Source organism: Epinephelus fuscoguttatus, linkage group LG6 (assembly GCF_011397635.1).
Source record: "Epinephelus fuscoguttatus linkage group LG6, E.fuscoguttatus.final_Chr_v1".
NCBI classification, from domain to species: domain Eukaryota; kingdom Metazoa; phylum Chordata; class Actinopteri; order Perciformes; family Serranidae; genus Epinephelus; species Epinephelus fuscoguttatus.
The window spans coordinates 46,694,102-46,714,879 of record NC_064757.1 but is presented as its reverse complement, the minus strand read 5'-3'; the positions used below and the strand labels follow the sequence as shown (position 1 = coordinate 46,714,879).

The 20,778-nt window shown below is 47.4% G+C and overlaps 1 protein-coding gene across 12 annotated transcripts; it reads left to right on the top strand.

Annotated features, from left to right (window-relative positions):
* The first annotated feature begins 269 nt into the window (after positions 1 to 269).
* snapc4 (small nuclear RNA activating complex, polypeptide 4) lies at positions 270 to 19,610 on the top strand. 12 transcript variants are annotated; one of them, XM_049579686.1, is made up of 24 exons: positions 270 to 315; positions 563 to 647; positions 757 to 979; positions 2,384 to 2,497; positions 2,590 to 2,633; positions 3,436 to 3,532; positions 3,617 to 3,651; positions 3,779 to 3,901; positions 4,895 to 5,035; positions 5,156 to 5,240; positions 5,623 to 5,704; positions 6,463 to 6,564; positions 8,278 to 8,350; positions 8,477 to 8,641; positions 11,778 to 11,928; positions 12,088 to 12,194; positions 12,286 to 12,380; positions 12,465 to 12,559; positions 12,665 to 12,765; positions 14,037 to 15,725; positions 15,899 to 16,609; positions 16,775 to 17,642; positions 17,725 to 18,017; positions 18,732 to 19,610. In XM_049579686.1, the coding sequence occupies exons 4-24, from the start codon at positions 2,386 to 2,388 to the stop codon at positions 18,831 to 18,833; spliced, it is 5,271 nt and encodes a 1,756-aa protein (XP_049435643.1). In that variant the 5' UTR covers positions 270 to 315; positions 563 to 647; positions 757 to 979; positions 2,384 to 2,385; the 3' UTR covers positions 18,834 to 19,610. The 12 variants fall into 12 exon arrangements, with proteins under 12 accessions (XP_049435643.1, XP_049435652.1, XP_049435650.1 ...); XM_049579695.1 differs by lacking the exons at positions 270 to 315; positions 563 to 647; positions 757 to 979; ... (3 more) ...; positions 3,617 to 3,651; positions 3,779 to 3,901 and adding an exon at positions 3,913 to 3,932; XM_049579693.1 differs by lacking the exons at positions 270 to 315; positions 563 to 647; positions 757 to 979; ... (3 more) ...; positions 3,617 to 3,651; positions 3,779 to 3,901 and adding an exon at positions 3,975 to 3,994.
* The last annotated feature ends 1,168 nt before the right edge of the window (positions 19,611 to 20,778 follow it).

Here is a 20,778-nt window from a genome sequence, read left to right as displayed (position 1 = left end):
TCCCCATCAAATAAATGGAAGAATGTTCAAACTTCACAGAATTCAAGATTTTTTTCAAGCATCTTAAAAACCTATTTCCTCATTCATACTTTCACGTAGAAACTCCAAACTTCAAAATGTTCATTATCTTTCTGACATTCTTACATCCATTCAGCCTTTAAATATCATTCATACTTTTAAACTATTCAGACTTGACAGGACGGTCACGCCTCCCTAATATTGGCTGATTGACAGATCAGCTGATAAAGATGCGTCACAACCACCACTAAGTGAAACTTATGAGGAAGGCGGAAGTTTCCGCCGAAACATGTCAAGGTATGTAATATCCTAACATGTCTGACATAAAAGAACAACTAAAGTCATTATCATAAACTAAAGATATAATGAACATCATTGAACTAATACTGTAATTTGAATGCAGTCATTTAAAGCAAGAGAAAATATCTGAAAATAATGTTTTTATTACCACTTTGAATCGAAGTATCAACAAGACTTATTTATTTTAGTTAAAAGCAAGAGAAAATATTTAAGGCCTCAGACTGAGCCCAGTCATTTTAAACAGACAGAAAGATGGCGGAACCACACAGCGGAGCGACCGGAAGTGATACGGTGGGGAAGACAATGAAAAGCGGACACGCGGATGTTAGGTTTGTTTTTTATATTTGTCAGTTTAAATTACAGAATTTGATCATGTTAAACTACAGATTGTTGGTTCCGCTCATCGACATTAGAATCAAACCTGTTTTTTTTTATTAGAAACGTTTAAACCGGAACTACATGCGAACGGAGAAGAAGATGTCCCGCCGCACAGCCTGCTGGGTAATATGTTAAAGACAGCGCTACTTTGATTGGAGCTCCGCGGCGCGTGCAGGCAGAGAGTAAAGACACAATAAAGACACACAGTGAAGACAGAATAAAGACAAACGGAGAGTTTAATGAAGAGACGGAGACACGGAATACGAGACGGAAGCTGCTGAAGGTCAGAAAGTGTCTATGTATTACTGCGTGTGTATGTTAGCTGCTAATGTTAGCATCACAAACTACTGACAGAGTGACGTTACTGCACCGACATCCTCAGTGCTGCTGCAGATACGACTGACACTACAGTTACTACTGACACTACAGTTACTACTGACACTACAGATCAGATACTACTGACACTACAGTTACTACTGACACTACAGATCAGATACTACTGACACTACAGTTACTCCTGACACTACAGTTACTACTGACACTACAGATGCTAATGACACTACAGATACTAATGACACTACAGTTACTCCTGACACTACAGTTACTACTGACACTACAGATGCTACTGACACTACAGATACTCCTGACACTACAGTTACTCCTGACACTACAATTACTACTGACACTACAGATACTTCTGACAGTACAGTTACTACTGACACTACAATTACTACTGACACTGCAGATACTCCTGACACTACAGTTACTCCTGACACTACAGTTACTAATGACACTGAGTAGTGTCAGCAGTGTCAGTACTTTCAGTAGTGTCAGTACTTTCAGTAGTGTCAGCAGTGTCAGTAGTGTCAGTACTTTCAGTAGTGTCAGCAGTGTCAGTACTTTCAGTAGTGTCAGTACTTTCAGTAGTGTCAGCAGTGTCAGTAGTGTCAGTACTTTCAGTAGTGTCAGCAGTGTCAGTAGTGTCAGTACTTTCAGTAATGTCAGCAGTGTCAGTAGTGTCAGTACTTTCAGTAATGTCAGCAGTGTCAGTAGTGTCAGCAGTGTCAGTAGTGTCAGCAGTGTCAGTACTTTCAGTAATGTCAGCAGTGTCAGTAGTGTCAGCAGTGTCAGTAGTGTCAGTAGTGTCAGTACTTTCAGTAATGTCAGCAGTGTCAGTACTTTCAGTAATGTCAGCAGTGTCAGTAGTGTCAGTACTTTCAGTAGTGTCAGCAGTGTCAGTAGTGTCAGCAGTGTCAGCAGTGTCAGTACTTTCAGTAGTGTCAGTAGTGTCAGTAGTCCTGTGTACCTTGCTATTGTATAAGGGAGATCTCAGTCAATCAAACTTCAAACTGAAGGGAATCTACTGATATTTTATTAATGAATATTAACAGAGACAGTGAGTTGTGTCTTCTGCTTCTCCTCAGTGTTACTCTGTTCTTACAGTGTTTGACTGTGTCCACTCAGCTCTGGGTTCTCTCATGCCAATATCACACTCGAGTCACATGATCTAACTTTGTGACTTTAATCAAACAGAAATGCAGCTGACTCTGGCTTTAACACCAGTGACTCGTGACTTCACTCGGACTTGAGCCCAAGGCCCTTTTTAACAGGAAGTTACTGTGTGTGTGTGTGTGTGTGTGTGTGTGTGTGTGTGTGTGCGTGCGTGTGTGTGCGCACGCGTCCACAGACATGTCAGTGTCTCTGTCCGCAGAGAGGGACAGGATCCAGAGACAGGTGGAGGAGCTGGAACAGATTCTCTCTGCAACAAACACTGAACAGGAACTGCTGAGCAGTGAGACAGGTACCTGTCAGTCTCTGTCCACCTGTCTGTCTGTCTGTCTGTCTGTCTGTCTGTCTGTCTCTTTCTAACAGTGGTCTTGTGTCTCTGCTTAGGTGATGAATCAGATGATGATGACTCGCAGGAAGAGGGGAGACAGGTAACACAGACGCTCTTTAGTTACCATGGCAACATGTCTGAATAAACTACTTCCTCTGAGTTAAAAACAACACTGATGTCAACATTAATGACAACTAATGATAATAATAATAATAATAATAATAATAATAACAACATTATTATTAATAATAACTGCAGGTCAGTGTGTAGGTCAGTCTGTAGGTCAGTGTGTAGGTCAGTCTGCAGGTCAGTGTGTAGGTCAGTGTGTAGGTCAGTGTGTAGGTCAGTGTGTAGGTCAGTCTGCAGGTCAGTGTGTAGGTCAGTGTGTAGGTCAGTGTGTAGGTCAGTCTGCAGGTCAGTGTGTAGGTCAGTCTGTAGGTCAGTGTGTAGGTCAGTCTGTAGGTCAGTCTGCAGGTCAGTGTGTAGGTCAGTCTGTAGGTCAGTGTGTAGGTCAGTCTGCAGGTCAATGTGTAGGTCAGTGTGTAGGTCAGTCTGCAGGTCAGTGTGTAGGTCAGTCTGTAGGTCAGTGTGTAGGTCAGTCTGTAGGTCAGTGTGTAGGTCAGTCTGCAGGTCAATGTGTAGGTCAGTGTGTAGGTCAGTCTGCAGGTCAGTGTGTAGGTCAGTCTGTAGGTCAGTGTGTAGGTCAGTCTGCAGGTCAGTGTGTAGGTCAGTCTGCAGGTCAGTGTGTAGCTCAGTCTGTAGGTCAGTGTGTAAGTCAGTCTGTAGGTCAGTCTGCAGGTCAGTGTGTAGGTCAGTGTGTAGGTCAGTGTGCAGTCTGACCATCACTCAACAGTGTGTGTGTGTGTGTGTGTGTGTGTATGTGTGTGTGTGTGTGTGTTCAGTCTGCAGCAGGTCTGTTGGCTCAGAGAGAGAAGATCCAGAAGGAGATCCAGAACTTGGAGAACGTCCTTGGACCACAGAGTCCTACCTGTCTGTCAGGTACCTGTCTGTCCCTGTGTGTGTGTGTGTGTCTGTCTGTCTCCATTAACAATGATCCACTGATTGTTGTGTGTTTCTGTTCAGATGATGATGATGATGTCAGCAGCAGCAGTGAGGAGGTCAGTAACATCTGAACCAAACAATCCACTGATACAAAGAATGACTAGATTAATATCTGAATATAAGACTGTTGGTTTTACTAATCACTCTGTCTGTCGTCTGTCTGTCGTCTGTCTGTCTCCTCAGAGTGAGCTGGGTCTGTCTATGTCAGCAGAATCATGTCTACAGATGAACCTGGTCTACCAGCAGGTCGTTCAAGAGACACTGGACCAGCTGGAAACACTACTGACACACAACCACAGACTGCAGGTCAGTACTGACACACAACCACAGACTGCAGGTCAGTACTGACACATAACCACAGAGTGCAGGTCAGTACTGACACACAACCACAGACTGCAGGTCAGTACTGACACACAGTCACAGACTGCAGGTCAGTACTGACACACAACCACAGGCTGCAGGTCAGTACTGACACATAACCACAGAGTGCAGGTCAGTACTGACACACAACCACAGACTGCAGGTCAGTACTGACACATAACCACAGACTGCAGGTCAGTACTGACACACAACCACAGACTGCAGGTCAGTACTGATACACAACCACAGACTGCAGGTCAGTACTGACACACAACCACAGACTGCAGGTCAGTACTGACACATAACTACAGAGTGCAGGTCAGTACTGACACACAGTCACAGACTGCAGGTCAGTACTGACACACAGTCACAGACTGCAGGTCAGTACTGACACACAACCACAGACTGCAGGTCAGTACTGACACACAACCACAGACTGCAGGTCAGTACTGACACATAACCACAGAGTGCAGGTCAGTACTGACACACAACCACAGACTGCAGGTCAGTACTGACACACAATCACAGACTGCAGGTCAGTACTGACACACAACCACACACTGCAGGTCAGTACTGACACATAACCACAGAGTGCAGGTCAGTACTGACACACAACCACACACTGCAGGTCAGTACTGACACACAACCACACACTGCAGGTCAGTACTGACACACAATCACAGACTGCAGGTCAGTACTGACACACAACCACACACTGCAGGTCAGTACTGACACACAACCACACACTGCAGGTCAGTACTGACACATAACCACACACTGCAGGTCAGTACTGACACACAACCACACACTGCAGGTCAGTACTGACACATAACCACAGACTGCAGGTCAGTACTGACACACAATCACAGACTGCAGGTCAGTACTGACACACAGTCACAGACTGTAGGTCAGTACTGATGATTTGTCATGTCTCTGTAGAAGGAGCTTCTGTCTCAGCTGTCTGGACCAATCAAAGAGTCTTCTAGGGAACAGCCCGCCCCCTCCTCCTTCCAGCAGCCAATCGGCATGTACCTGGGCCGCTTCCTCAAACCGTACTTCAAGGACAAACTGACAGGACTGGTGAGAATCACAGACAGATATAATCACAGACCTGTGATCTTCTCGGTGTCGCTCTGCTCTGTGTAACCACAGTCTCTGTTGACAACTGACCAATGAGACGCTGTACTTGTCTGTCTTCAGGGTCCTCCAGCCAATCAGGAGACGAAGGAGAAGGCCAGCAGGTTGACCGGCTGTCTGGACGACAAGAAGCTGAAAATGAAACGATGTGAGAATAAAAACAAACAGGTCATTAAACTCTGTTGATCACGGAGGAAGTGACATCACATCAGAGTGTCAGCTGATCTGTAGCTGAGGGACGTTCAGGGTCCTCACTTCACTTCACACCTGACAGACTAACACACTCTGCACCTGTATAACACCTGTCACATGTCACCTGTCTCACACACTGATGAATGAACATACAGCGGCCATTTGTTTTCACCTGCAGATTATTTCCCCAGAGGATAACCTCGTCTCTGTCTGTCTCTGTGTCTCTGTGTCTCTGTCTGTCTGTCTTTGTATCTCTGTCTGTCTCTGTCTGTCTGTCTTTGTGTCTCTGTCTGTCTCTGTGTCTCTCTCTGTCTGTCTCTGTGTCTCTGTGTGTCCAGGGGGGAGCTGGCAGAAGACCCTGTTGATCAACTCCATAGCCAAAGACAGTCTGAGGAGACTCATCCAACCCAAACTTTCTAGGTAACACCTGAACACAGCCCATCTGTTTCCATGGCAACAACTCCTCAGCGTCATGACAACCATCAGTAGAATATACACAGCAGTACTGTACACAGTCACTGACTGACAGTACTGCTGTGTCTTATAATAACCTGTGTGTCTCTGTCTGTCTCTGTGTGTGTCTCTGTGTCTGTGTGTGTCTCTGTGTGTCTCTGTGTGTGTCTCTGTGTCTGTGTGTGTCTCTGTGTCTGTGTGTGTCTGTGTGTCTCTGTGTGTGTCTCTGTGTCTGTGTGTGTCTCTGTGTGTCTCTGTGTCTGTGTCTGTCTCTGTGTCTGTGTGTGTCTCTGTGTGTGTCTCTGTGTGTCTCTGTGTCTGTGTGTGTCTCTGTGTCTCTGTGTGTCTCTGTGTGTGTCTCTGTGTGTCTCTGTGTCTGTGTGTGTCTCTGTGTCTCTGTGTGTCTGTGTGTGTCTCTGTGTCTCTGTGTCTGTGTGTGTCTCTGTGTGTGTCTCTGTGTCTGTGTCTGTCTCTGTGTCTGTGTGTGTCTCTGTGTCTGTGTGTGTCTCTGTGTGTGTCTCTGTGTCTGTGTCTGTCTCTGTGTCTCTGTGTGTGTCTCTCTGTGTGTCTCTGTGTGTCTCTGTGTCTGTGTGTGTCTCTGTGTCTCTGTGTGTCTGTGTGTGTCTCTGTGTCTCTGTGTCTGTGTGTGTCTCTGTGTGTCTCTGTGTCTCTGTGTGTCTGTGTGTGTCTCTGTGTCTGTGTGTGTCTCTGTGTGTGTCTCTCAGGGTGGACTACCTGAGTCAGAAGTTGTCCTCAGCGGCAGAGACGGACAGACAGCAGCTCAGACAGCAGATGGACAGTTTGGAGAAAGAGATTGACCTGATCAGGTTTGTTCTTCATCTGTCTCTGTGAGGACCTGCTGACACTGTGAGGACATTTTGTCTCGATCCAGAAACAGGGTCAGGTGGTATCAGAGTATTTAGAGATGGTGATCCCAACGATCTGATTTTTAACACCGTCAAAAATACAGATGCTCATCATTGTGTTAACGTCACTCTGGAGAGGCTGCACTCAAGATGTTTTACATGTAGTGAACATCATTCTCCACCAGAGGTCAGTGTGGTGCAGCAGGCGGCTGAGCTGATGGTGAGTGGTGGAGATAAATGTAACAGGACCACCTGTAAACAGTCGTGTCCTGCCTGCAGCAGCAGGACTAAGAATATTTTACATCTAACTCAGAGTTTATTTCAACCAAACCAGAGCTGCTGATCGTTGGAACAGCGGACTGCCATAAAACTTCTATTTGTAGCCCATATTAGGGACAAACGATAACATCAATACGTTATCGGTTTCAGACGATATCGACTCCAAATTAACTATCAGAACTGCCCGACATGCCTTTTCTTGTTCAACACAGTGAATGAACTTTGTCCCAAAGCTGCTGCTATATTTCTCTTCACGTTAATGAAGGAGATTCCTCCAGCTGTGACGGACACGACAGACACAGTTAGACTCTGTGACGGAGGGGGAGTGGGTGGGGTCAGGTTTTGGAAAGGCCCTCTGTACACAGTGTGTGTCTTCAGTGGCGGTTCTAGCCTAAATGGCGCCCTGGGCGTCCCACCCCCCCAACGGCCCCCCCGCTCCCCCCTGAAGGTCAAGTTAATTTTATTTTCTATACAGCTCCAGATCACGTAAGGTTACCTTTCCTACAGAACAGGTCTACACCTGTCCTGTTATTGATCTAATAAATATTCTTATCTTATTTACATGAAGGTCATTTCTGTCTCTACATAGTCGCACGTTTACAATCCTCCTCTGCTCTCTGTATCGCCCACAGCAGAGTTCGGCCCCAATACACGCACACACACACACACACACAGACACGTGCGCGCACTTACAGGTGAGCACACTAGAGCGCAGCTCGGGCCGCATTTTCCTGACCGAAGTTTGTTACCTGACATAGTTATTGTTATGCACAGTGTGTAACACGCTGCTCACGCAGCAGCTCAGCACTACAGTCAGTTGGAGCGGAACCTGTGTTGCATTCAGGCGTTGTCACGTAAATAACAAGTACCAGCACTTGAATAGGTCATAGCACAACACAGCAGCATGTCAAGTGGGCTGAACCCGAGCAAAATTCTGCTGCCCCCCCCCACACGTCGTGACAAAGTGCCGCCCTGGGCAAACGCCCATTGGGCCCATATCAGGATCCACCACTGTGTGTCTTTATTAACTCTTACGTGTGAACCTGGAGTACAACTCCTGATGTTGTTGTTCAGCTTCAGCGTCTGTGGATCTAGTTTATAAAAGACGAAGCAAAGAAACACAGAACATAAACTAACCTCACCAGGAACATCAGACAGGTCGCACCACTGTGTTTGACTTCATAGCTTTAAACTTTACTGCTGAACATAACGTTTCCTGATGTTGTTGTTGTTGTTGTCAGGGTAACGTCACGGTGAGTATGTCTGTAGAGCATAGACACAACTGTAGCTTAAAGCTAACTGACTGTCTCCATGGCAACATCATAGACATTATTCATATGTCTGTTGAAAACCTGTGGATCTGTTTATAATGTGAGTCTGTCTCTGATTGGTCAGAGCGAAGAAGGAGGAGGAGCTCCTTGGTGATCGATATGATGAACATGATTGGCAGAAAATCTCCAATATTGATGTGAGTGGAAAAATCAACCAATCACAGAGCAGAGTGTAGAAGCACCTGACTGTCAACATTAACCTCTCTTCCTCATCTGCTCCTCCTCCCCTGTCCACACCTCCTCTCCTCTCCTCTCCTCCTCAGTTTGAGGGCACGAGGGATGCTGAGGACATCCGTAGTTTCTGGCAGAACTACCTCCACCCGTCCATCAACAAGACTGCGTGGAGTAAGGAGGAGGTGCACCAGCTGAAGGAGGTCAGCAGGAGACATGTAGAGAGAAACTGGGAGACCATCGCTGCAGAACTGGGGGTGAGGAGGAGCTGCTGTCCGCCTGTCTTCCACCCATCAGTGTTTCGATCTCTCTGACCCGTCTGTCTCTGACCCGTCTGTCTCTGACCTGTCTATCTCTGACGCGTCTGTCTCTGACCCGTCTGTCTCTGACCTGTCTGTCTCTGACCCGTCTGTCTCTGACCCGTCTGTCTCTGACCTGTCTGTCTCTGACCCGTCTGTCTCTGACCTGTCTCTCTCTGACCCATCTGTCTCTGATCCGTCTGTCTCTGACCCGTCTGTCTCTGACCCGTCTGTCTCTGACCTGTCTGTCTCTGACCCGTCTGTCTCTGACCTGTCTCTGACCCGTCTGTCTCTGACCTGTCTCTCTCTGACCCATCTGTCTCTGATCCGTCTGTCTCTGACCCGTCTGTCTCTGACCCGTCTGTCTCTGACCCGTCTATCTCTGACGCGTCTGTCTCTGACCCGTCTGTCTCTGACCTGTCTGTCTCTGACCCGTCTGTCTCTGACCTGTCTGTCTCTGACCCGTCTGTCTCTGACCTGTCTGTCTCTGACCCGTCTGTCTCTGACCTGTCTCTCTCTGACCCGTCTGTCTCTGACCCGTCTGTCTCTGACCCGTCTGTCTCTGACCCGTCTGTCTCTGACCCGTCTGTCTCTGACCTGTCTGTCTCTGACCTGTCTCTCAGTTCAGTTCAGTTTTATTATGAATGTCCCAAAGTTAGGTTGCAGCTTCATAGAGGCACAAAGACACACTCATAAAAACATGGAAAGACAGAACATAACATGGAGACAATACAAGTAACGTGCACACAGACAGCAGTTAGCGAGCAGCATGCTAGCACACACCAAGTCAACCAGACTGCCAGCTGACTCCCATTAATATTTATATTGAATAAACTAGAATAAGATAAAAATAATAAATATGGTACGAGTTCTGTAAGTGTACAGAGTGACAGTAAGACACACAGTGACCAGTAAAGTGCAATCTCTCAAAGGTTCGATCAAGAACAAAGTGCCAGTCAATACATAGCATAAACAATGACAACAACAAACAACAGTGAGTAATTTAAGACAACGGCGGCAGATGCAGCTACGTACACAGCTATGAATGACATTACTTCCTTCCCTCAGCAGCATTCAATGCTCAGATACAGACGGGAATAAAAGAGTATTTGTACCTGTTTTCAGTGGGCCGTGGGACACACAAGCGAAGGCCGGATGGAAGGAGCCTATGCTCAGAACTGAGTGGGTGAACAACATCCGAGCGAATCGACGGAGCTTTCAAGAGCACCTGTCTGTTAAAGATGTGATCTGGGCTATCCAATTGGGTGCCGACTACCAAAGAGGCCACTGTCACCATTTTCTGAGGGAATTCTTATTCTCGATGCAAAGATTACCATAGCAACAGATAAAAGAAAAAGAGATGAGAGATTCAATATAAGCGCTGTAGAACATTTTCATTAGAGTTTTGTCGACTTAGAACTTAGCCAATTTCTTCAAGCAGTGTAGGCGTCGCTGATCCTTCTCACACAACATGTCTGTGTTAGGTCGAATTTCAACTTGTCATCTGTTATCGTGCCCAGATGTTTATAGTTGGTCACGATGTCAATCAATCCATCAATCAATCAATTTTATTTATAAAGCCCAATATCACAAATCACAATTTGCCTCACAGGGCTTTACAGCATACGACATCTCTCTGTCCTTATGACTCTCACAGATTGTCACCCAGTAGAGCTGGACGTATGGTGTTGAACGCACTAGAGAAATCAAAAAACATGACCCTCACAGTGCTCGCCGGCTTATCCAGATGTGTGTAGACACGGTTGAGCAGGTAGATGATGGCGTCCTCAACTCCAAGTCGGGGCTGATAGGCGAACTGGAGGGGGTCCAAAAGTGGCTTGACCATGGGCCAGAGCTGCTCCAAGACGAGTCTCTCCAGGGTCTTCATGATATGGGAGGTCAATACCACGGGTCTGTAGTCCTTGGAGCCACTGGGACGCGACGTCTTTGGCACAGGAACGAGGCAGGATGTCTTCCACAGCAAGGGGACCCTCTGGAGACTCAGGCTCATGTTGAAGACATGCTGAAGTACTCCACATAGCTGGGGGGCACAGGCTTTGAGCACCCTGGGGCTGACACCATCAGGGCCTGCAGCCTTATTTGAGTGGAGTCTCATCAGCTGTCTTCTCACATGGTCAGCAGTGAAGCACACTGTGGAGGTGACGACACGTGGGGGAGGGGTGTAGTCCTCATGATGGAGAGAGCAGTCAGTGTGACCACGGGGGGAGGAGGTGTGAGGAGGAGGAGGAGGGGGGGTCAAGCAGGAGGGTGTTGAGGTGTGAGAGGGAGGAGGAGGAGGAGGGCAGAGTGGGAGATGGTTGACCAAGACAGACAGCAGAAGAGTCAGGGGGGGGATGGGCAGGTCCAGCAGTGTCAAATCTGTTAAAAAACAGATTCAGTTCATTGGCCCTGTCCACGCTGCCTTCAGCTCCTCTGTGGTTGTTGGTCCTGAAGCCAGTGATGGTCCTCATTCCACTCCAGACCTCTCTCATGTTGTTCTGCTGGAGTTTCCTCTCCAGCTTCCTCCTGTACCTCTCCTTAGCCTCCCTTATCTTCATCTTCAGCTCCCCCTGTATTGTTCTCACCTCCTCCCTGTTACCAGCTCTGAAGGCCCTCTTCTTTGCATTGAGGATGGCTTTGATGTCCTTTGTTTCCCACGGTTTGTTATTTGGGTAACAAATCTCGTTTCTTAGTTCCTGTTAGTACACGTGCTGCTGCATTCTGAATTAGCTGGAGAGTTTTTAAGGACTTACTAGAGCTACCTGATAACAGAGAGTTACAGTAATCCAGCCTTGAGGTAACAAAAGCGTGGACCAATTTTTCTGCATCTTTTCGGGTCAGGATAGGCCTAATTTTCACAATATTACACAGATGAAAAAATGCAGTCCGTGAGGTTTGTTTTAAATGAGAATTAAAAGACAAATCTTGATCAAATGTTACTCCGAGGTTTCTTACGGTAGTGCTAGAGGCCAGAGCAATGCCATCTAGAGAAACTATGTCATCAGATAAAGAGTCTCTGAGTTGTTTGGGGCCAAGAACAATAACTTCAGTTTTGTCTGAATACATGTGTGTCTCTCACCTGTTTCTCTCTCAGACGGGGAGGACGGCCTTCCTGTGTCTTCAGACATTCCAGCGTTTTGCCTCGGACTCATTAAAACGAAGTAGTTGGACTCCTGATGAAGACAATCTGCTCAAAGAGCTCGTGGACAAGTTGAGGATCGGAAACTTCATCCCCTACACACAGAGTAATGACATCACACTGTGACATCACACTCTGTGGCTCAATCCCAGTACATCCTCTGCACCTACCACTTAGCCCTTACCTGAAGGGGTAGGGTGTCCTGACTCTTGTTGGGATACTGCTTTCTTACATGTGTCTGTCTCTCTACCTGTCTGTCTCTCAGTGAGTTACTTCATGGAGGGTCGGGACCCAGCTCAGCTGATCTACAGATGGAACCAGGTTTTGGACCCGAGCCTGAGGAAAGGCACGTGGACCAAAGAGGAGGATGAGGTAGGCTGATAGAGGACACATTGGGGACCAGTTATACAAGGGGGGGTGTAACAGAGTGATATTAATATTAGTCTGTCCGTCTGTCCATCAGCTGCTGCTCCAGGCCGTGTCTCACCATGGAGAGAAGAACTGGTGGAAGATCCGCCTGGAGGTTCCCGGACGCACCGACTCCAGCTGCAGAGACAGGTGAGAGCTGATTGAACGATAGAAGGTGTCAGTATGTCCTCAGGTGTGTTCAGACAGGAAGTAACTGTGTGTGTGTGTGCGCAGGTATTATGACTGCCTGAAGGCGGGGACAAAGAGAGGAGCGTTTGACCAACAGGAGGTAGAGCTGCTACTGCGGCTTGTGGACAAACATGGAGTTGGTGAGAGACACACACACATACACAGAGTGTTGGTGCTGAGGCTCATGGGTAATATAGTGTTTAGCAGTCACGCTAAGTGTGCGTGTGTGTGTGTGTGTCTGCCAGGTCGCTGGGCTAAGATTGCCGCAGAGATTCCTAATCGGTACGACGCTCAGTGTCTGAGAGAGTGGAGGAAACTGAGCAGATCAGCAGCTGCACCTGTTGAGGTAAACTCACCTGGTCTAATTCACCTGTAACACCAAAGAAAAAACAAAAACTGATCAGTATCAGGCAGTGTTGATTCTGACAGCAACTTCAGTTTTATTCTGAGTCTTGAGATGAATATGTTTATTAATTTTAGTCCCAGTTAAGTCATATTTTTGTCCTTCATAGTTTTAGTCAACGAAAGTTCAAAACATTTTAGTAACCAACGCCTGACGCTGCTCCGCTCTGACTGTGAAACATCCTGGTGCAGACTATTTACTGAAATTTACCAGCCTGTCACTCATGCTGTATCTGAAGAGAATTGCAAGTGTGGCCATTCTCAGCTTTCAATGTCCGACAGTCCACCACCAACATTTTCATCACGTCTCAAAAGCGAAAATTAAACACAGATTCCGTCTGAGTTTTTATTATCAAGATCTATTTTACGCTCAACAAAAGGGTTGTTGATGAATAATTTTCGTCATGGTTTTGGTCAATGAAATTAACACTGCAGGATAGTACAACATATCATTTAGTTTGTAATGGGTACCAAATAGTAAAAAAACATGTATTGTTCCACCCCCTAATATGCAGATATCTGTTTATAGAGATGACCTTACTGCTGTTTGACGTATTGCTGATGTAGACTTTCTCGCCACTGACTGACCCCAAGTGCTTGTTCAAGTCATTTTTGTGTTCTGGACGAAGATATTTTGTATAACTGAGGTCATTTGGACAGATTTTTACTTATTGAAGGGGAAACGCCCCTCTTCAAAAACATCTGTTTTTCGTGTAGTTGAGGCTGAAACGATATGGAAAGATTTAAACATCTAAGATCCATTAGAGCTGAGCAAACTGGATCTGACGTGAGACTGAATTACAGTCAAAAGCTCCAGAAAAAGTAAGTGGACCTTGAATTGAGAATGTTTTTTTCAGTTGCTGTTTCCAAGGCCAAGACAGAAGTGTTTAACGTGATGTTTGGGAGGAAGTGGAGCCTTTCAAACTGTCCAAAATCTGTTAGAGAAATGTATTTTAAACCCAGAAGATCTACCATATTCAATAAATAATGTTGTTAACGTGGCATCGACAATCAAGGAGAATCAAAATAAATCAGGGCGTCATCAGGGTAAAGTCAAACCTGATGATGTGTCCTGTATTCATCCTGTCCCCGTGTTCATAGGCTTTGTTGTCAAATCAGTCTGGTGCCTGGTTTAACTTCCTCTACAGACAGGAAATCAGAAAACAAATTGCCTAAACAGAATATGTGACTGACTCTAAATCTCTCTGTTGACAGAAAAACAAAAAAAAGAAGAAAACTTCAAAGAGTAGTGGAGTACAGCCAAAGAAGAAGACGAAGATAAGGACGAAGGCAGCTGGTACCGCTAAAAGGAGTATCAGGAGTCGGCTGATGACGCTGAAGGAGGAGGAGGAAGAGGAGGAAGAGGAGGAGAGCAGTGAGGACGAGGGGATGGTGGTGGAGTACATGGACAGTGATGAAGAGGAGAAAAAGAAAAAGAAGAAGAAGAAGAAGGAGGTGGTGAAGGCGGAGAAGGAGTACACCTTTCCTCCCATGCAGGAGTGGATTCCAGTAGAAAAAGCACAGGCACCTTTCACCTTCCTGAGCTTTCGACCAGTGGAGTTACCTTCCTCTGGAGTTACCCACAGTCGTGTGCGGTCGACCATCGTGGGCCAGTTCGGACGTTCTGTGATCATCGGACCAGCTCCCAGAGAGCTGCAGTGGGGGGAGCGCCACAGCAGCAGCACCATGATGATGGTGTCACCTGACCAGCTCCGAGCCCACCTGCGCTCCCAGGAGCACAAATTCAAAACCCGGAGCTCCGGCCCCAGAGGGAGGGCCAGGACCAATGACCAGAACCCACTGGGCCGAGTGACAGACAAGGGGATCTACTACCAGCTGCAGGCCGCCGTGACGCCGTGGATCGGCAACCTGCTGATCCCGCCAAAACACAGGCAGACGGAAGCCGATGTCCTGAGGGAGCGAGCAGAGAAGACCAAGCTCTGCTCGACTCCTGTCTTCCTGCTCCTCCTCCAGACCTTGAACGTGGATGTCGTCGGCTGTAAGGAGATGATAGAGCAGAGGAGGAACAAGGTGGTGTCACTGGCTCCGCCTCAACGCCCTCGCTCCGTTCGTCCAAACACCGTCGCAGGAATCCTGCAGCAGAAGAGAGCCATAAAGGAGGAGCTGCGGGAGTTCAACCAGCAGCACAAACTGATCCTGAAGCAGCTTCAGGAGCTGCAGCAGAAACAGAAACAACAGCTGCTTGGACAGCAGCAACCCCACCTTCCTCATCCCCATCCTCCTCCTTGCCCAACCACGCCCTCTCAGAATTGTCCCCGCATTCTCCTTCAGATGCCTCCTAACATGCATCCTTTGATGTCTCCCATGTCATTTCCTCAGGCCGTCTTCATCCCTCATCCTGTCACGCAGCCTCGCGCTCCCTCTGTCCAGTCCCCCACTGCCCTGAACACATCCCCCTTAGCTCCACCCGAACCTCCTCCTGTGGGGGTCGACTCCTCTCCGTCACCTCCACATCCTGCTCCTCACAGTGTCACTCCTGTCTCTGTTGTCTCAAAGCCTCTGAACACCACATCTACTTCATCTGCCTCTCTCCAACAAGAAGCTCCCCCTTCCACCCAAAACCTGATCACTGCCTCGCCCGCGTCCTCTAACAAACATGTTACTGTTGGTTCTACACCGCCCAGTCATCACGCCCCTCCCTCCACCTCCAGCAGCCCCCGTCACCTGCACTATCATCCTGCCCCTCATCCAAGTAGCATCACCTCGAGTTCACCCAAAGGGAGGGGCCAAAAGGTGGCTGTCTGCAGCAGTCAGAGTGGGGGAGATTTGGGCTGGGCAGGTGATGGTGTGGGTGGGGTGAGTGACAGAATGATTAAAGAAGGAAGGAGGGTTAGGACGCCGAGTCAGAAGGCCAAAGCTCTGCAGGAAGCCACCAAGGCCAAGGTAACTGATCCGCCTTTTCAGAGCTGATGTCATGAGATGACTTGTGAAGTGATTCATTTTAATGACATAAGGCCCCTCGGACGGTCCCCTCAAGACCACCGTAGGATGTTTTTTAAACTTTGTGTACTGGTAATGTGAATTCACTGGTCTGACTGGTCTCTGGTTCATTTCAGGCTGAAGCCAAGAAGAAAGCTGCTTCATCTCCACGAAAGAGAGCTCAGATCCAGACCATCGCTCCTGCTCCTCCTCAGACCTTGGTCCCTCCTCACACTGTTGTCTCTGCTCCTCCCCAGACTGTTGTCGCTGCTCCTCCTCAGCAGGTCTGCACTGTTCCCATCCAGCCCATACGTCAGACTCCTCCCTGCTCCCTGACCAGTCCTCCAACAGCTCCTCAAAGACCTCCTCCTGCCAGGGTCATTTCCTGTCCTCTGACCAAAGCTACACCTCCTTCTGCTCCTCCTCCTGTAGCTGTGAGCCCGTCCTCATCGCCCTTAAACGCCACACCTGCCGGCTCTGACAGGACTGTGTCCTCAACTCAAAACCCCAGTTTAGCCCTGCCCCCCTCCATACAGACCAATCAGCACACTGCTTCCTCCTGGTCAAGCCCAACGGCTCCTCTCCCCAACGATCATGACTACACCTGTTTTAATCTCCCCTCCAGTCATGATGGCTCAAACTCAATTCAGCTGACTCCTGACTCCTCTCCCAACACGCGTCCCAAAGCCCCACCCAGTCGGAGGAAACGAGGGAGGAGGGAGGAGCAGCCGAGCGTGACGAGCAGTCAGGAAGACAAAGGTGTGGGTGGGACAGGTACAGGTGTGATCCAGGAAGGAAGGAGGATTCGGACCCAGACTCCGAAGGCCAGAGCTTTTCAGGAGGCAAAGGTAAGATCTATGTGACCTCCTCGTGGTCTGTCTGCTCTGTCTTCTTGTCTTCAGTTTGCCTCCTCCTCTCAATCCATCTCCACGCAGTCTATCTGCACTCAGTTTGTCTCCTCTCTGTCCATCTCCTCTTCTCAATCTGTCTCCTCCTGTGTCTTTTGTCTCCAGGCTGAAGCCAATAAGAAGAGAACTTCTCCTTCTTCTCCTCGTAAGAAGCGCTGTCGTAAGTCCCGCCCTAAAGAGGAAGTTGTCGCACAGAGCCAGCCGATGACTCCGCTTCCTGGGATCTGTTTACTTACTGATCAATCCATGTGGGTCATGACTCCTGGTGGGCTGGTCAAGTTGGCGGCCTCGCCCCCCGACACACAGCAGGTGTGCGTACCAAGCGCTCCCCTCCCAGCTCTACCCAGCAATAATTTAAACCATCAGCTGGCCACGCCCCGTCAAATCACCAACGGCAGCCTGCGATCAATCGCACCTCACCCCCCTAACCCTGAGCCTGTCCCTGTAGGCCTCCCCGTTCTGAATCAACTGAGCCCTTTTCCTGTCCCGCCCACCTGTGTCTCTAAACCCCTCCCCCCAGGCTTCATCCTGCAGCCCCTCTCAGACCCTGACTCCTCCCCCCAGCCTCCTCTGAAAGTCCTTTTGCCATATAAGGGCACATTCAGAGCAGACCCGGCAGCACCCCCTCCCCTCAGGAGGGAGGCACTGCAGTTTGACCCCTCCCTGATGTTCCTGGAGTCCCAGAAGGTGGTGCGTGATTGGCTGAGCGGTCGTGGAGGAGTGGTGGTACCTGGAGCGGGCGTTGCTCTTCCGTATTTGCCGCCGTTCATCAGCAGTCTGTGTACTCTGAGCGCGCTGCTGCGGGCCAAAGATTCTCTGACCAAATCGTCTCTGCAGCTGCTGAGTCAAGGCTCCGAACCCAGACATTCGACAACCACACCCATACCTGTCGACAGCACTGAGATGACTTCCAGTCCGCCTCCCGACCTGCCTGACTCCACCTCTGACCTCAGACCAGCGCAGGACTCTGAAGGTAACACACCTGAGCGTCACATCCTGCTGCTGCTGCACTTCCTCTATTTGCTACATTTACACGTCTGTTTGTCCACCTGCAGCTCCCTCCGTCAACTCTGACCTCCCACAGGAAGACGAGGAGGAGCTTGTGGCAGTGGTACGTCAGCTGGTGGCGGAGCGTTTCTCAGGTAACCCCGCCTACCAACTGCTAAAGGCTCGCTTTCTGTCCTGCTTCACTATCCCCGCCCTTCTGGCCACCATGCAACCAATCAGAGAGAGGAATATGGCCTGCCCAGCCAATGAGGAGGAAGAGGAGAAGGAGGATGAGGAGGATGATGAGGAGGTGACGGAGCTGAAGAAGATGAAAGAGACAGGAAGACGGAGGAGAGCTGAGGTGAGTTCTGCTGCTCATGGAGGTCAAGATTATTTACAAGTTTTCCACATCAGAGACGCAGGTCAGATCTGAGTAACCCAAAACTCCAGTTTGTTTGATGAGTGTAAACAAGCGTACATTACCCGGGCACGGATCGACGGGTCCGGTAGGACGGTATCTTTAGTATGGGTCATATGTTCTCAATAATGATGTTAACGGTTTAATTGTTTAACGGCTGAGAATATTTTTGACTGGTTACATTGGTCTATAACTACGGAGCTATTCTTTAGTTCACTGCTCTGTGCACCAACCAGGTCTGGTGGGAGCTAATCAGCCAGCAGCAGCAGCACTTATTCAGTGATCACCCCCAGTAACACTGTCTCGCTCCAAAAGCGCTGCGTTGGAAACACTGTGCACTGTGGTTAGCAGTGTTAGCATGGCAATGCTAACAATGCTAGCAGGGTTTTGCGGCTCAAAATTAAGTCACCTGCTCACTGGGACGACCAGGGCAAAGACTGGAGGGTGGCGACCCTGTGGCTGGTTGTTACCTTATGGCAGCTACGTTGTGGTCGTTGGGCTGCAGTAGTTACGGTGCGGTAGTCAAATTGACATCACGAACAAAAGTGATGAAATTACTTTTAATTATAATCAATAGATACTTTTCTGACATTTCTAATTTCATTGGTTCAGTTTATATTAAACACCATTTATTACCATTCATTCATTAATCTCCAGAGATCTGTGCTGCTGTGTGACGGGTCAGGAGCTCCAGCCAATCACTTCTCAGGAATCATCACCAGCACACCTGGACCGGACCGGACTGGATCGGACCAGTAAAACCAGACTGTTACAGATCTAAACGTTTAGTTCAGATCTTCAGTTTCAGCTGAAAAATGATCCTGATTAAATGTGTCAGCTAAGTTAAAAAATGAAGATGAGATGAAACAAATCAGTTTGAGTTTTGACGTTTCAGATTTTCAGAGTTCTTTCATGTCAGGTTTGGGTTCACTGGACCCAAACCTGACATCTTCTTTCTGAAAGTCAAGTTCAGTCAGTTTTTCGTCTTTTCTGAAGATTAAACGAAGAACCTGAAACAATCTTAAGATCTCAGAGTCAACGGGAGCATCTAAAGACAATCTGAAAAATCTGACATTTGAGAGTTGACTGAGTTTTTGAGTCAGAGTCAGATGTCCTGATGACAGAGCTTATAAATCAGCAACTGATCCTCAAATGTCTGAGTGTCCTTAAATGCACCAACACAGACAAAGTTAAAACAAATCTTGTTGTGAATAAATGAAGTTTCAGTCTGCAGGAGGATTTTTCATCAAAACAAACTAAAACTAGTTCATGCTTCAAGGACGGAGATCAGTCAGTAACATGATCAGTTATTGGACAGTCATCAGGAGGGACGTGAAGATGAGTAAAACAAAGTTTCACAGAATAGTTTGGAGCTCTGTGGTGCATTCAGGAACCTCAGGAAAAAAGTGACAAAATTGCACTAAAATATGTTGTTTGTTATTTTTGGTTCTTGCGTGATTTACTTTTTATTCAGCTTTTGTAAAGTTCTGTAATTAGGAGCTGATTATTTTGTAATAAAGAAACAATTATGTGAAATGAAGCTGTGTGTGCTCGTACGTGTGTTTGGGAAGACCAGTTAGTCTTAAAGTGGGACTGTGAATGGACACTGAGGACTGGGGGACATTTCGGACTGTGAGGACATTGTGGATTATGAGGACACGTTTTGGTAAAGCTCATGACTTCCTGTGTGTTTCTATGAATTTTTCTCACAGGTAGATTAACTTGTCACTGTGGGGACACTGTGGACTGTGGGGACATTGTGGACCCAGAGACCACAGATAGACCCACACTGGTGTGGAGTACATGTGGTTAAACTGGTGACTTTGTTCTCTACTTTGTTGGTTTCACTTCAGCTCTGAGAGACTTCCAGGAATATTCAGGAATACAAATCAGCGATGTGACATCACTTCCTGTTTCAGTCAGCTGGTGTTTCCTGTTAGCTCCTGTGACTTCTCTAATCCGTCTCTTCTTCCTCTTTCTGTCACTTTCTGCCACTTCGTGTCCAGATGAACTCAGCTGAGGAGAAATCAAATGCACTTTCTCATTAATCTGTAGAAACCAGAAAACATCATATAAAATATTTTTACTGTTTATAAAATATAAAAACATGTTCGCATATTTGAGGAAAATTAACACAACATTTATCAGAAAATTCAAGAGACATAATTAGAAGAAAAAATAGAAATATTGATTGATTTTCAGCTCAGGTCTCATTTTTCTGTGATCAGTTTAAAATTAAGTTTTTCTTTTTGTCATCAAACTGTGTCTCGTGACATCACAGTGTACCTGAATACTCAGAGGGAGCTGACATCCTCAGGTTTGTTCCTAAAACTTTACCTTTAACATGTGATTCTGATTTTATGTGTCTCATAAATCTGTAATAAGATTCCTTATTTTACCAAACACTTAGCATGTTAGCATGCTAACATCAGCTAACTATCAGTAAACAGTCCAGCTGAGTCTGACAGACATGTCTGTAGTTCTGTGTATTTGATCAGAAATAAATCAAATATCAGACACATTAAAATTAGTTTAAATTATTTTACACATCTATAAATCATGTCTGACAGAAAAAGATCCTGCGGTTCATCCTGAGGGGAACACGAACGAACCATGACTCACATCTAGTCACAGTCTGTCCAAGAGATGGTTCAGTCTGATCAAAGACACACTGACGTCAGCATCAAGTACAAGTACTGCATTC

What these genes read in the sequence shown, in the direction of transcription:
- snapc4 (XM_049579686.1), top strand. Translation starts at nt 2,386, where the DNA reads ATGTCAGTGTCTCTGTCCGCAGAGAGGGACAGGATCCAGAGACAGGTG. An exon ending in ACTGCTGAGCAGTGAGACAG is followed by an intron (nt 2,498 to 2,589) that starts GTACCTGTCAGT and finishes GTCTCTGCTTAG; the next exon opens with GTGATGAATCAGATGATGAT. An exon ending in TCAGCAGCAGCAGTGAGGAG is followed by an intron (nt 3,652 to 3,778) that starts GTCAGTAACATC and finishes CTGTCTCCTCAG; the next exon opens with AGTGAGCTGGGTCTGTCTAT.